This window comes from Carettochelys insculpta, chromosome 24 (genome assembly GCF_033958435.1).
Source record: "Carettochelys insculpta isolate YL-2023 chromosome 24, ASM3395843v1, whole genome shotgun sequence".
Classification (NCBI taxonomy): domain Eukaryota; kingdom Metazoa; phylum Chordata; order Testudines; family Carettochelyidae; genus Carettochelys; species Carettochelys insculpta.
In genome coordinates, this window is record NC_134160.1 from 4,879,042 (window position 1) to 4,895,358 (window position 16,317).

At 48.2% G+C, this 16,317-nt stretch overlaps 1 protein-coding gene across 1 annotated transcript in view; it reads left to right on the plus strand.

Moving 5' to 3' along the window:
- The window catches only part of CSMD2 (CUB and Sushi multiple domains 2), a 575,415-nt gene that overhangs the window by 543,503 nt on the left and 15,595 nt on the right, over positions 1–16,317 (plus strand). The window contains exons 58-62 of the mRNA XM_074976068.1: positions 2,129–2,305; positions 3,371–3,550; positions 7,190–7,363; positions 10,076–10,249; positions 15,203–15,276. Of these exons, the coding sequence (XP_074832169.1) occupies positions 2,129–2,305; positions 3,371–3,550; positions 7,190–7,363; positions 10,076–10,249; positions 15,203–15,276 (779 nt within the window). The remainder of the gene's footprint in view (positions 1–2,128; positions 2,306–3,370; positions 3,551–7,189; positions 7,364–10,075; positions 10,250–15,202; positions 15,277–16,317) is intronic.

Consider the following 16,317-nt stretch of genomic DNA (forward strand, 5'->3'; position numbering starts at 1 on the left):
TTACATATCCAGGGCAATGCAGACTTTGGCAGATGTCCCCCTGGAATTATTACTTCACATTCACACAGCTCAGCTCTGCTGTGCCATTGCGCCTTTGTCAGTCCTTTCCCATTGCAACCTTACATGATTTTTGGAGCAGCTGTGTAGTGACTATTTTGAAATCAGCTTTCGCATTGTGGTGTGTGTGCGTATACACGAGACAGGTACGGTAGGGGAGAGAGAGGATGATGCATGGACAAGTCAGTGAAATATTAAGCCAGCGATTTTCCTGAGCTGATGGAATCTGACTTTTATCCCCATGTTTATTGAAAATGACACCATGTATCACTGAGACGTCGGCTGCAGGAGGCCTCTGTAACTAGCGAGCACCCCGAGTGATTTTCGTGCCATGCAAAATGCCTGCGTACGCAATCTGGAACGGTTATTAGTTTCTCCCTGTCAAATAGATACACATCTGACAAGTTCATATGTTAACCTGCTGTCAGTAAACCAAGCAGCAAGGAAAAAGGGGATGTCTCCCTCTCTCTCTGTTAAGCAGCTGTGCACAAGTGCATTCCTGCCATGACCCAGGTGAAATCCATCTACCAGTGCAGAATGACAGGCAACATTCCATTTCCCCAGCTGTCTGGCCTGGGAGGCAGCGAAAAAGCATGGAGACTTGGGCATCTTGCTGTTTCCAAACTGATGCTCTTGCAGTGAATGAGACGGCGCTGTATTGCCCAGGGAATTTCCTTGTCAAACAGTTTAAGCCTTTATTGATTCATCTGATTTCCTTTCATGTACGGTAATTCCACAGTAAATGAGGGCTGGATGCAATTATTGCAGATACTTATTTTGCTATGACAGGGCTGTGTGTACTGCCAGTCCGTCTTGTGCCGTTTTATAGCAGAAGCACCAAGGCAGCTGAGACACAAAACCAGAGCGCTGACAAACCTGTAATTGTATCCTTGCAACATTCTGCCCAGCTGAAAGTGTAATTGGATATACACGGGTAATAAGCGGGAGTGGCTGCCATTACAGAAGTCTCCTGCTGCTTCGGTCCCCTGGAAGTCTGCAAAGATTGGCTTCCAAAGCCGATAGGAGACGCAGCTCTGCAGCTCAGCTCCTGAGAATGTAACTCTCTAAAGATGCAGAGACCCAAGGATATGGCCCAGCTCATTATGGACAAATTCAGAGTGAGATCAGGGTGCAAATTCCCGTGCCCAGATGTGTCGTGACCTGGAGCCACAAGAGGCACCTGAAGGCAAAACAAGGTGTCTCGTGGCCCATATTCACACTCACTTGTCAGTTATCGCCAGGTTTTCTGCTTCCATAGAAACTAGGCTGAGCCCAGAGTTCCCTGTGAGCTGAGTGCTTGGGTGGCCGCCCCGGAGAGATTCAAGTGCCACCCAGCTGATTACCAGAGCACCCACAGCTGGCAGCCTGTGCTTGGTGCACATCACAAAATGTATTCCACCCACACATGGAAAAAACTTACGGGGAACACTGGCTGAGCTCTCCCCGCCCCCTGGTTTCACACAGCTCACCGAGCCATCATTCAATGGCCATCGGTTTTGGTCTCTACCTATCTGGTCTTGGATTCAGACTGGCAGTGAAGGATACTGATAACGGCTGGTTGTGAGCTGCTCGGGGTTCCTCCACCTCCTCCCCCAAGGTGCTTTGTGAGTGCTGCCTCCATCACTGCACCAAGAGCCCCGCTTATCTCTATGAGCTGCATGTCAAGTTCAGGTCATTTAACAGCTCGGGCTCACATAGTGACCAGCATCCAGGGGCAGAAAACCTGCACCTCTTTCAGTTCAGCGGAGACCTGGAATCAAGAGCCTTGCAGACAGGGGTCACTTCTTGAATTCCACTGTGAAATCAGGGCTGGGGAAATCAGCTTCTGAAATGCAGGAGAACTTCTCTGTCACCCACCATAGAAATCAGCCAGCACTGACTTCCTCATGGTTTCCCAGGGCAGGGCGCCTCCATTGCTCTTAGGATATTTTTCTCGCAGTGGTAGGTCCAGGTGACCTTGTGCCAAAACAGCCCATCTTCTGTGGCTTAATCCAGAGGATTTTCCAGCTACTTTGGCTGAGATCAGGACCATCCTCAATTTTGTTCTAATTCTTCTCTTTTGGCTTTTTAGTCATATCCTGTGGAAACCCAGGGACTCCAAGCAACGCAAGGGTTGTGTTTAACGACGGCTTGGTTTTCTCCAGCTCCATTATCTATCAATGCCGAGAAGGGTATTACTCCACAGGAGTGCTGAGCAGGCATTGCACTGTTAATGGAACCTGGACAGGCAGCAGTCCGGAGTGTACAGGTAAGCACCTGAGCGCATTCCTAGAAGACATGGTGAATAGCAAGCATAAGGCATCTAGGGCTAGGTTTTCCAAGAGTTCACAGGAAACACTCCAGTGGAGGAGGACTTCTCCATGTCACCCTTCCTGTTTAACCCTAGAACAGAATCACAGAACTGGAAAGGACCCTGAGAGGTCATCAAGCCCCAGGCTCTGCACTCACAGAAGTGATCAAGCCCTAGATACATCATCCCTGACATACATTTATCTAACCTGCCCCTAGGTACCCTAGCTGGGTGCATGAAATATTTTGAGGTCCCAACAAGGATCAGATTCACAACCTCTAGTTTACAAGGCCAGTGCTCTAACCACTGAGCTAACTGTCTTACTAGTGCAGTCAGCAGTGTAATAAATACTTCCCAGTGGAAATAATTCTTGGTGCTAATGCTTTGAGGGCCGCAAGTCTCCTGTGGAATACTCCAGCTTTGGGTGGTCTTCCCAGCTGAGCCATCATAAGTCTCATGACTAGATGTAAGCCCTGCTAGCAAGGAATCTCACCCAGTGGCATGTCAGCTCACAGAATGCACCCTCATTGGGACGTTGCTCTTCTTGAACATGTATTTTGTTAATTTAGGTCTGTAGAGTGATGGATGAAAGATGCTGGGTGAGGCCAGGCCTATGAGAGGAAAATACATCCTGTCAGCAAATAACATACGGCATCTAGGGCAAACAGGGACAAGTCATGTTGAGCGGCAACATTAAATGGTTATGATTAGCCCTCCCAGCCCCCATCATGTGCTAATTAACACAGCTTGCACAATGCAAGGCCTTAGTACTCTTTCTTATGTATATTGTCTGTTCCAGTGAGCATGGGCCAAGTTTTCTGCACACACCTTTTCCAGACTTTGCCCTGGGTAACCCAGCTCCCTGGTTCACCCTAGAGCTTGTACACCTTAATGGCTGGTAGATCACCATCATCTACTCAAAGATAGGGGAGATGGTCAGGTTTCTAGCCATTTCACTTGCTTATGCTCAAGAGATGCCGTTTGACCTGGAAAATGTAACCGTTGCCTCCTCTCTTTTTCCAGTGATCAATTGTGGGGATCCCGGCCTGCCAGCCAATGGCTTTAGGCTGGGAAATGACTTTAACTACAATAAAACCGTTGTGTTTCAATGCATACCTGGCCACATGATGGAGTCAGACAGGGCATCTTCTCTGGTGTGCACAAAAGACCGAACCTGGAATGGCACAAAACCTGTCTGCAAGGGTGAGATCTTATTTACTGTAAATGGATGTTAGAGGCCTCAGGGTGCCTGTAATTAATGGTGTCTTCGTGGGCTTTGCTGGGGAAGAGGCACAAAACTACATGGGGACAGACTCAGATCTCTTTGTTCTAACTGATGAAGCAATTATATGATCAATCATTGAAACTACTGGTGAGTAACATGTCACCAGTAGGAGTTAAAGGCTCAGGCTCTGCACCTGAACAACTTCTCACTCGTTCAAGCAAATTATGTCAAGTAGGTCCAAAAATAATGACCTTCCGGTTGAACCTCTCCAATCCAGAGCTCTCTGGTCTGGCAACTCTAATCTGGCATGATTTTGGCGAGCTGGATGACCACTTGACATGGGCGTGGCCAAGCTTCCTGCAGTCCCATAAAGTTTTTTTCCAGCCACTAGTCCTGGCTCTCAGTGCTCTGTGCTGTTATTTATCTGTCTTTTACCCCCATGAGTCTTCTAAGAGCCCAGTAAGCAGTGGAAGTGTTGATGATGTGCTAGTGACCTCCAGTGGTCTGGCAAATTCTCTCGTCTGGCACTAGCTGGGTTCCGAGGGTGCTGAACTAGAGAGGTTCAACCTGTACTGTAGTTTAAAAGAAAGAAATGCTCCTGTATTTACCCTGCAGGCATACCGCATATCCTGAAATTATCCAGGGATTGTATGATAGAAACATCACTTGCAACCAGATAGGCACAAAAAGAGCATTCACTGCACTATAATTCAGCGTGGCCGGGGAAGGTAAATCCACTGTCTTCTAGGAGAAACTGGGTCTGATTTTTCCATTGCCCTGCATCTTGAGGGCAAAAAGTTTCAGTTATGATTCAGAAGCATGGTGCTATTCCCGTCCCCTTCCCCGCCCCACAGCCTTACACAGCCTTTGCCTTGGGGTAAATAACTCCACATGGTTTCTGCATACACCCCTGAGTGCCTGAAATCTTGGTACAGCGCCTTGTTGTCATATTTGCCCTTTCCAAGTCACCTGTCAGACAGAAGTAGGGCAAGGTGCACAGAACATGACAAGCTTGCAGGAGGGTGCCCGATAAATGACTTAAAAAGGGAGCACCCACGCCAGCTCCCCTGGGCAGCCCAGTTATACACGTGACACGCAGCAGCAGGGAAGATCAGTCCCATCCTGATTAAAAGTGGCCTGCAGAATCTATCAACAAAAGGATCCAAAGTAATCACTGCAGTGCGGAATCTGCCCTGTGGTTTTGAAGTTATCAGGACAGTAGGCTCCCACCGTACACGATTTCGACTTACACATTCTTTACATTAGCAGGAGTCAAAATTGTGAGGGGAGGGGAGCTGGGAAACTGACCAGCACTGCCGCCTGGTTCCCAGCTCCCCGCCACTCCCTGGAGCCAGGAAACTAATCAGCGCAGTGCTGGTCAGTTTCCCGACTCTGCCAGCAGAGGGAAGCTGGGAACCAGGCTGCCGCCTAGTTCCCTCTTCCCTGTCATTCACTGGAGCCAGGAAACTAACCAGTGCAGTGCTGGTCAGTTTCCTGGCTCCGCAAGCAGAGGAGAGGCGGGAACCAGGCTGCCTCCTGGTTCCTCCCTACTTGTGTGAAATTTGAGCTATTCGTGGTTGCCCAGAAATGCAAACCTGTGCGAACCTCTGGGGTCTAGTGTAATCCATGCCTTTATGTTGCAGTGATACTCTTACTCTGAAATTTCCCACCCACTGCAAAATACCTCACCTGTGCCGTTTATGCTTTAAGTATGACTTATGATTTGCTGATCCAGTTGCATGACTGTCTCAGGGTCCAATAACTGTTACATTACGCTTGTAAGTACTTCTCATAAAAATGATTGATGGTATTATAGCTCTGCCATGCTAAAGCGGGGTAGGGCTGTGTATATATGTCAGTCTGCAAAGGGCCTTTTATACTGAGGTAATCTGTCCGATTTACAGTAGATCAAATTTAAAATTCACACCATTTTCCTGTAAAAACTACCAGGAGTCCTGTGACACCTTAAAGACTAACAGATTTATTTGCGCATAAAATTTTATGGGCAAAATCCCACTTTGTCAGTTGCTGACTAAGTGGTTTTTTGCCTACAAAATCTTATGCCCAAATAAATCTTAGCCTTTAAGGTGCCACAGGACTCCTGGTTGGTTTTTGCAGATGCAGACTAACACAGCAACCCCTCTGAGAGTTTTCTTGTGTTTGCCGCAGTTTCTTCTTTGCACCTTTACTGATTTATCAGGAGGGTTTGATGGTTTTTCATTCCGTCTTGAGGCACTTTCCTTGTGTTAGAATTGCGCTGAGCTGAGCACTAAGCACATCCCACTCCTTTGGTTCCGTTGACAATCCCAGCCTAAGTCTGCCAGGCAACATCTTTTGATCAACATAATAGTGTGTGATGTTAGAGCAAACGCAAACCATTCCTAACAAACCGCAGAACCAGCCTGGTTTCCTTTTGGATGAGTCCTGGTGTGAAAGGGAGAGCTGAAGACCACACGGCTCCTATTAAAGATCAAATATGCCTAATTTAAAAATCAAAAATGTATCTATACGGGAAAGCCACGTTTTATTTGAAACCAAGCACGGGCAGCAGGCTCTGTCACAAACTGAGCATTCTTCTCAAAGAGTGTGCTTCTGAGGATCAGATTCTGATCCCATTTGCAGAGGTGTAGACCTGGAGTAAGTCCATTGACTTAACTGGAATTATTAGGGATTTACACCCTTGTAAAAGAGATTTGAGTCTCATGCATTGTGAAAAGATAAAGCACTTTGCATAAATACGGAAGTCGTCACCTCAAACTCAAATCAAACCTGAATTAAAGCTCTTCTTTGGCCTCTCAGAGGGTCTGGAAAGCTTTTCCACCCCCTGCTTTCAGTGCTGTGATTTTATCTGTCTGCTTCTCTGATTAGAAGGCAGAAGCACTGAGCAGAGAGGCTGATTTTCTTTGCCCATGTTTTGCTGACCCAGGGGTGCCGATGAAATGTGAAGCAGCTTCCGGAGGCTTGTCTGGTCTCAGTCTGCAAAGTTCTTGAGGGCCACCTGTCAGAAATGCGGCCGGAATCTTGCATGCATACTTCACTCCCCTTCAAGGCTGGGAAGAGGAACACTCCCGTCCTTTAACTTCTTGCCCCTTTGAGCTAAAGCAGCAAAACCAGTACACAGTGAGGCTAGATTCTCACTTGGAAGCTACATTGATTTACACCATCAGCTGAGAATCTGGCCCACTGCTCCCATACACTTGAAAACAGAGTACTATAAAACTTTCCAACCAAGTAAAATTCATCCTAGGTGTTGATTTAATTGCAAACTTAAAACTCGTCTGGTTTTTCCAAATCTGTGAAACTTCTAGAGTCTGTGGCATAATGTTCAACTATCTGGGGTCAGATTCCTAATCAGCAGAGGAAACAGCCACAAACCTGGTGATCTGACAATAAGATCTGGGATTTGGTTGACCCTAAAACTCAAGGCAAAATCCCAGAATTCACAAAGACGCATGCACACAACAGCAAAGGTTTATACAGACCCTTTCTGGCTAGATTCCATGTGATCCATTCAGTTCACAGAAGGTAACACGGATCCTATGTGGATTTGTTTGTCAATGGAAATAACTAGGCTGAGAGGTCATTAGCACTGACTATGCTTTTTGTTTGCTGCTCAGCGATCACCTGTAAATCCCCACAAGCCATCCCCAACGGGAAAGTCGTGGGCTCCGATTTCAGCTGGGGCTCAAGTGTGAGCTACGCCTGCCTGGAAGGATACCAGCTCTCGCTGCCTGCTGTTCTGACTTGCGAAGGGAATGGGACGTGGACCGGAGAACTGCCGCAGTGTTTTCGTAAGCAGCCAGCCGTGTATATTGAAGTGAAACTGAGATGGAGCGCCAACTGCCCTGTATCCCACCTCCAGCACTCTCCTGTCCATTGGACTGTTTGGGGCGGCAGTCCAGGACTTCACGCTTTGGTGGGCCCCTGGTGACAACCCCAAATGTCCAGTGAACGGGATTTGTCTGGGAGGGTTGGGGTTTTACCTCGGGGGCCTGGAGCAGGGTGGCAGCAAGGGGCAGTCTCCCCTGCACTCACCACAGTGGCACGAGTCATGGGAAGTGGAGCTACACAGCTGCCTGCTCTACTCTGCTGTCCGTCTCACAGCCGGGTTGCTCCACTCCCCCACAGTGGCAGGAGCTGAAGCTCCCTCACCCCTGCCCTGGCTGGCTCCACTCTGGAGCAGGGGCAGGAAGCGGTGGGGTGCGTAGAGGGCTGGGACAGAAGGGACATTGCCGCAGGCTTTGCGCCTCAGTAGGGGCAGCTCTGCCCATCACCTGCAAAGGGTTAACTTCTTGGTTCAATTAATGCTCCAGCCAATCTATTATCTTCTTTCAAGCAATGGCTAGGACCAAATCTTTGATCTAAGGTATGAAATCTCCAGAATGGACAGTTATGGCATAACCAGCCCCAGGGAGAATTCCTCCCAGACATACGCGAGTAGTAATGCACTTCTTAACCCCCCCAACCCAACCTTCAGGTTGCATCATGGCTCATGCATGCATCCATCCCCGGGAAAAGGAAATCTTCTGAATGAAAGACAATGCACTTTTCTACAAAGCGTAATCTTGGCTCTTTGTCTGGAAGGTTGGCTGGCGTGTAAGGGTTAATTGCACCTTGGAAGGGGATATTAGGGACAGGGATCCAGTTTTTAATACCCTCCTTTAAAGGTGTGCCTTAAGGGAGATGAAACTCATGTATAGTCTGTCCCTAAAATAATGGAAATTAGGTATTGTCCTAGATCAGGGCATGTGCGGTTAGACCTAGACATGAGAGAGGTGTCTGGTGTTAGGAAACAGAGGTCAGAGACAGAGTCAAGAGCCAAACCAAGGGGGAGCTAGAATCAGTAGCCAGGAATGTGGTGTAGAAGCAGGGGTCTGGAATAAGGAAATTGGGCAGGAAGTCAGGGATCAGGAACAAGGCAGGTCTCAGGAGATAGGGTACCCCTACGCTTACCAGGAGATCAACCTGGCTGTGCAAAATCAAACTATCAGGGCTTGACAGTTGACCCCGTCCTCCTCATTATCGTGAGGAGTAAGGGAGGTCGCCAGGAGAGTTTCTCCCATTGATTTCCCTCAGCGAGGATGGCCAGGTAAGTCAATCCTAGATAAGTTAATTCCAGCTATGCAATTGTCATAGCTGTAATTGCATATCTAGGATCGGCTTTCAGGTCTAACATAGGTCTGAGGCACCAGTCCAGAGTTGCAACTAGCCAGAGATTCAGCTAGTTACTCAGACAACTTCCTGTGTCTTCCTCTGGGTTGAAATAGTCAATCTGACCCAACCGAAGAGGCCAGACTTGTCTTCCAGTTGGGAGCCTAAGCTGATGTAGGTGGGGTCCACCAGCCCAGACTCCCATGTGGGAGCTACTGATGATACCTGCAGTTTGAGGACTTCCTGGAGACACAGGTTTGATACCTCCGAAACCCTCACAGCCATGGGAAATACTTGTCCCATCCTCACAACACATGAACTTCCCCAGTGGACCATTTAGCATTCATGTGGTTTTGGAGACCTAACAGTGGTGATTCTTGACCCCTAATGAAATCCAGGTCGCACTGAAATGAATGGGAATTCTACCACCGACTTCAGTGAGGGGCAGGTGTCACTCCACAGGGACAAAGTTGAATGGCAGCATGCAGGGAAGAAGTGTGGTGCTCTGAAAGATAAGGCCAAGAGTTTAGGGTTCTCTCCCTACCCTGCCCCCTGCTTTCTCTGCCTCAGATTCCCTCCTGGAACAGGGAGACAATATTCACCACCTTTGAGGAGGGCTCTGAAGATAACCAAGGAGGACCCAGCTTTCCAAGTGCTCGGCACGCAAAATTGGGGCTGAATTTTCAAAAGACCTCAGCACTTCCCATGTACCCAACGCACTGAGCTCTTCTGAAAGTCTGGCCCCTGAAGGTTGAAAAAGCCCCGTTGTGTTACCGCAGGCCTTGGAACATGTAGCAAAGACAGGGCCCTCCGGCTGGATGACAACATGCATGCGGGTTATAACACAGATTTGCGAAAGGGCTCATAATGATAAAGCCGGATTTTAGCTGTGAGTGTTTGGCAGCGGCATAATAGCCATTTTTGTATTAAACAGTACAAAGGCCCGGCTGCGTTCCTTACACCTTTCCCCAGCTATTATATAATTAACGGGCTTACAAGTGACACGGCACTGTGTCGCAAGTTGACATTGTGCAATTAAAGATACAGTTAAAGTTAAGCAACCCATTGTGCAGAAAAAAGGGGAAAAAACGGATCCAGACCGTGTGTTCCTCCTCCCTGCCAGGAGATGTTGGAAAGTGAAAGTTAATTAAACAGTAATTGACAAAAAGACAGAAGTGAGCAGAAAGCAGCCAGCGTACCTTCTGCCGCTAGTGATTTCCTGAGCTATCTCAGCACTTGAAAGCGGGGGCTGGTAGGTTCAGGCCAGTAATGGAATTGTCTTTAATGCGTTGACAGTATTGGCCCTGGCCGAGAGCCGTCGCCATCCTCTAATCATCCTTTGGCTTTTCCAGCTGTGTTCTGTGGTGACCCCGGCACACCAGCTCAAGGCAGGAGAGAAGACAGAGGATTCACCTATCGCTCATCTGTTTCGTTCTCCTGCCTGCCCCCGCTGGTGCTGGTGGGCTCAGCTCGGAGGTTCTGCCAGTCTGATGGGACGTGGAGTGGAACACAGCCCAGCTGCATTGGTAAGGGAGCATCCTGTACCCAGAACTGTCAGTTCTCCCTTCCCCCATTGGTCTGCTTAGTCCTGGTATGGCCAACCCCAGACAGCGGGAGGGCCATGTGAGTGGCCCCCATTCACTTCAGTGGGCTGCAGCAGCGTGCAGCCCCACATGGCTCCCTGGCCACTCCCCTCCTCCAGGTGTCTCTCAAGCATGGGAGCCCCCGACTTACCCACTCCTCCCCCTCTCTCCCAGCACTTTCGGAGCACTGGGAATCACCTCATCCCACCACCAACAGCTGATTCGCAGCATTCCAGCTCTGAGGGGGACGGGGAGGAGTGGGAACAGAGTGATCTGCAGCTCTGCAGCCCCTGGTAGGGAGGGGTAGGCGTAAGAAGTGTGGGGCTCCAGCGCCCCGATGCACGAGAGGTGTGTGCAGAAGAGGAGCAGCCAGGGCGTCTGCAGATGGAGCCCCTGTGAGCTGCCTGAGAGCCACAGGATGCTCTCTGCTGACTTATTCTCTGCTCCCTGCTTTCTCTTGCCTCCTTTCACCGTCCTGTCCCCATCTCCTGTGGTTGGAACTGGAGGATCAGAGTGGATCTTCTGCAGAGAAGACGAGCACATGGCAAGCTCATCTTCTTCCTGCTAACTTGTCAGACCCTCCTTCCTGTTAAATCTCAGACGATATCTGGGTGTGGGCTTGCTACACTTAACAAGATTCCTAGGCCCCAGATGCTTACATTGCATATTATTCCTCCTCACCAGTCATCAGTATCTCACGGCAATGTCCCAGCCCCTGGAACATGTGGGAGAGTTTTACTTATGTGACCCAGGCCCAGGTTTCCAGCAGCGCTCAGCACCCGCCACTGCAGCCACTTTGTCACAAGAGCTTCTTCTTCATGTGAGAGCACACAGGGTGTGTCCTGTGTAACATGCTGCATTCGAACGGGATCCTCTATGGCAGCTGCTCCAGCAGAACAAGAGACCTCTGGAAAGGGGAAGGTGCTGTCCAATGACTACAGACCCAGAGAAGTGACTGTGTACAGCTGCGGAGTTGAGCTGCAGACTTGGATACAAAACCCGGTATCTCCACCATATCCCTTGTCTGTTGGTTCCCAGTGGTTTCCAGGGACCGATGAAAGCCCAGGGCAGGACGCAGACATTATTAGTCATACCGTTCTGCTCTTGTGCAAAATCTAGCTGCAGTATTGGACTCTGAGGCCTCCGTGGCGATGAATTCCGCAGGCTGATTATATGCCATCTATCCCTCTGACCTGTTCATCTTAGTGTCCATTTCTAATGCCATCATCATCTTATTTTCCAGGTTCAGGAGCAGATCAGAAGAATATGGGTGCACTCCCCACTTTTCTAAGTTTACCTGTCATCAATCATATCCCCGCTCTCATACAGAGAATCGTGTGATGAGAACAGACTAATCAGATTTCCTTCTACTAATACTTTAGCCTAATTATACCTGCACCATTAGCTATGCACGTATCACCGGCAGTCAGAACATCTAGGCTTTTAACTATCATAATTGCATTTGCCTCCAATGTTTCACTTCTTTATGAGTCCTTGCTGAAGACCCTGTCTCATATGCTCAGGATGTGGGATCCGCAGCGTTGGAAGAATATATCAGAACGTACCACTGAAAAATGCAATTACACAGTCATTGATATTACCAAAGACAATTACTTTGCTCCTTCAGATTTGCTTAATGCAGATCAGAGGAAGGGAAAACACTTGTCTGCTTGTGAAAACCCCACAAGTTTATTTCAAGTCCAAGCAGCCACAAAAAAAAAAAAGGCTTTATTTATATCCAGATCCCATCCGATCTTGAGGTATGTTAGATGGCTGGGTTCCCAGGTCCCCAAAATGCAGTCAGAGGCCCTGATTTAATACACCTCACTTGGTGTGATCCATCAACCACCACCTCATCTGGGGGATGGGACTTCGTTTTAGTTAGTTAGTGAGCTTAGATGATGTGATTTATCTTGTGGGCCTCAGCCAGATGCCATGGAAACCGCACTGGTGATAAATGACAAAAGCTCACCCAAGCTGAATAAGTGAAATGAATTAGCTTGTGTGTTGCAGCCTCAGAGCTGTGCTCTGTGTGCCTTGTTTACGGACTCGGTGCAGTTCCCAAGTGAGAATGCTATATGAGGAAGCTGATAAGAAATAAAAATCTAGGCCTGTTAGTTACGGCATCCATGTGCCCTTTCCCCTGAGCCACCTTGTGGGGAGGGCATGTTGTGCTCCAGCTGTGAGTCTGACTGTGAGGGCTTTTCTTACTGTGGGTGTTTCCTGTATCTGGATACATCTGATTCATTTGAGTCTCTTTTTAGCTTAAGGAGTGAGTTACGAGGGAAGGATTGATCCTGCTCAGTGTGGTCTGGAGTACTTTGCCCAGTGGCTCAGATCAAAGAGGGGAAAAGGACTGTGGCCCCAGAAGACCCCAATCTGGTGTTGTGGGGAGTCTGCATGCACTCCCCAATGTCAGATGACATCTGTCTGCCCTGTGCAATTATGCCAGGTGCTCTCCAAGGTGTATGAGCCCCAGTTAGTATTGCTAATGTCATAATCACCCTCCTGGTTTTTATCCTGAGCCCTTGCAAGTGAGGGACCCAGCACCAGGAGCTTGTAGCTTATTTCTGCTCAGTGCACAGGGCTTTGGGTAGTGTTTAAACTTCTCTGCATCCACACACTGCCTTTTCCCACTGACCCCGACTCAGGGACTTGGGATCCAGGGCTGCATGCAATGTTTAGGTGTCTTGTCCGTGTACATTTCCTTGTCTGCGTATGTTGCTCATAGCAGATTTCACAGCCAGCTACTGATCCGTCGATATCAGCTGTTCTCATTGCTCAGCCACGTCCTATTCAGAGATGCTCCTCCCTTTCCAAGCATTTTGCCCATTCTTGGCTCACTTGCACTGCAGGAAAAGGGCTTTTCAGCTTTGCTCTAGTCTGTGAAGCTCCTAGGTTCACAAAAGTTCGCGGGATTTGCCAGGAAACAGCACTTGCTCAGTTAGTACCGCTTTACCAGTGGCTCCGGCAGGGGGCTCCATCCTCAGTTTCTTTGCTTGTGCTGTTTGTTGGGGATTGGTTCGTTTTTTTCTTCTTCCAATCAGCCTTGCTTTTGCTGCCTATGAGGCAGGGATTATAGCTTCTTTGATCAGTTTGGAACTCAAGGGCAAACCTGATGCATGCCTGCCTTCATTCAGCTGATTCACAGCTCTTGTCTACACAGTGGAAGAAGAAAGTGATCTATATTGTAATGGCAACGGCAGGTATTTCTCCTGACTTGCATGTATCCGTCTTCTGATGGATTGAGACCAAACTAGGCATAAAGGGAGATAATATATCTGAAATGCATTAACATCCCCAGTCACCATCTATCACTGTGAAAGAAAAAGGTTCTGATTGAGCATTTGGTGGCAGAGCAGCCAAGCAGAATGCTGATGGAAAATCGCACTGAACAACTTTCATAACATTGTTGATCCCTTGCAGGGGGGCAGAGAATTTATAAAGGGAGCTTATGCCTCTCGGAAGCCAAAACTAAAAGGTCATATCAGAGCACAGCTGCACTGCATATGGGTGACACCGGACCATAATCACTGTTGCAAAGAGGGGACCTACATGTCAAGACTGGGTCCTTTTTCACCTCAGATTATTGTAACAAAATCCAGCTGTGCACAGGCTCGGCACAGAACTTAGAATCGCTCCACTTTGTTATATGAGCCCTGCCTGGAGTGTTAGAAAATGAATTATGCAACCCTACTGATGGAGAGAAAATGAGAGAGAAACCAAGAGGCTTCACATCTGCGTGCAAAGTGACAACATCTCAGTATTATGCGCACAGCCAGGGAAGGGGCTTAGGGCTACCTGAAGTGCCCGGATGGGGGAGACATTACCAACATGCCTTTGAAAACCCCTTTTCAGTCCCATCCCTGCCCATCTGTGAGCCATACCAGGGTGTCAGGTGCAGCTGGGAAGGAACTGTCTGTAAGTTTAAGTTAAGATTGTGGATTGGGCCTTGCATCCCAAGGGCTTGCGGCTGAAGGACTCTCTCTAGGTGGTTGAAAAATGGGAGCCTTTCTGGATGATTTTTTCTACAAACCTGTGTTCCTGTTTTAAGTTACTCCATTTTTCCACTCTCCCTTGCACTCCCCTCAACTACAGCCTAGTGAATTATGAACACCGGCTGCAGCTCTCATGCATGCTACAGTGCTATTGGAATGTGTCCAGTCCAGCCTCGGGAGGCCACAGTACCTGCTCTTGCAGGGATCACAGGTCTACTAATGCATTAAATTAACTGTTCTGAAATAGTGAGAGAGGCATCAGACACCAACGGGCGCTGAGCCCACGGTTATTGATGATGATGATGATGATGAATGCAAATAAGAAGCAGTCCTGTGGCACCTTAGAGACTAACAAATTGATTAGGTCATGAGCTTTTGTGGGTAAAACCCACTTCGTATGCATGGAGTACAAGGTGAAGGGGTGGATGGATGAGTGAATGTATGAAGGGAGTGAATGTGAAGGGTGTGGAGGACTGGAAAAGGGAGAGAAATATCCACCGCAGGTGAATTTTTGGCTTGTTTGTTTTTCCCTGAAGATTGTAGTACTTCCCAATACACTGTGTTGGACTCACCACTGGTTAAGAGACAGAACTGCCTATGTAATTCTCTCTGATGATACCCGTTAGTTCTGTAACAGAATACAGGTTGAACCTCTCTAGTCCTGCACCCTCAGGACCTGACCAGTGCCGAACAAGAGAAATTCCCAGACCAAGGAAGGCCAACACTGTCTAGCAGCATTACTAACACCTCCACTCCTTACTGGGCCCTTAGAAGGCATTACAGGGTAAATTACAGCTAAATAACAGCAAGCCTCCATCTGAAATATATTACACAAACGCCCTCAGTGTCTGAGTCCTTTTAACATTGCTGCATTCATTTCTTTTTTTTCCTGTTTAAGATTCAACTCTCACTACCTGTGCAGATCCTGGAGTGCCTCTCTTTGGAATGCAGAACAATTCCCAAGGTTATCAGGTAATCTAATTCCCATCGCACTCCAATGTCTCTCTATCACATTATGCAAGGGCAAGTTTCATAGACTGCAACCCGTTCTGATCTTGGTAACACGGAATCGCCCAAGAAGTCCCTGGGACCTGAGTTTGGCCAGGGAGGTGTACAGTAGGCATGAAAGTCAATTGTTGAAACACAGTTCTAGCTACGGCAATTGCAGAGCTCGAATCAACATATCTGCAATCGACTTACCGGGCCGTCCTCACAGAGGGAGGTCGGTGGAAAAAACTCCTTCGTCAACCTCCCATATGCCTCATAATATTGAGAAGTACAGGAGCTGACTGTTGATCCCAGATAGTTTGACTTTGTGCATCACCACAAAGTGGGCACCGTCCAACCCCAGAAGATCGACCTGATGGGATTGATCTTCTGTGTAGTGAAAACGTACCCTTAAACTTCCTGTGGATGGGATCTTGCTAGTGTGTGCAGTTATCCCACAGCAAGACTTCAATGTGCTAAGCAGTAGATTTATACTGTTAATTAGGCTGCTGACTAAGATACGCGATAAGGGTAATTGGTATTAGCATCGCGTGCCCTCTTTCCATTACTTTTAAATCCAGGTCACTTAGGCGGCTTTGCTAATCTCAGCCTTGACAGGGCGAGGAAATCAACATAATGTCAGGGAAAGATCCTTGTCATGGTCCACCTGTGGATCCCTATCCTGTGATTTACCCCAGATACGTTAGAAGCAAGGTTAGGCCATGAGGAGGGATTAGTTAATCTGATGTGTATCAGAGAGGGAGCCGTGTTAGTCTGTGTCTACGAGAACAACAAGAAGTCCTGTTGCACCTTATAGACGAGCAGATATTTTGGAGCATAAGCTGTCGTGGGCAAAGGGGTGCTCCTGCGAAAATGGGGTTTTGTCAGTAAAGCTGCTAATCTCTTTCCTTGATCCAGGGGGTTAGAGTATTAATTCTAGGGCCTTGCTAATATTAAGATGCTGCAAGTGTGATTTTTTTTGGGGGGGGTAAGTGATGCTGTCAAGAGAGCTGAGCAGCACTGGCA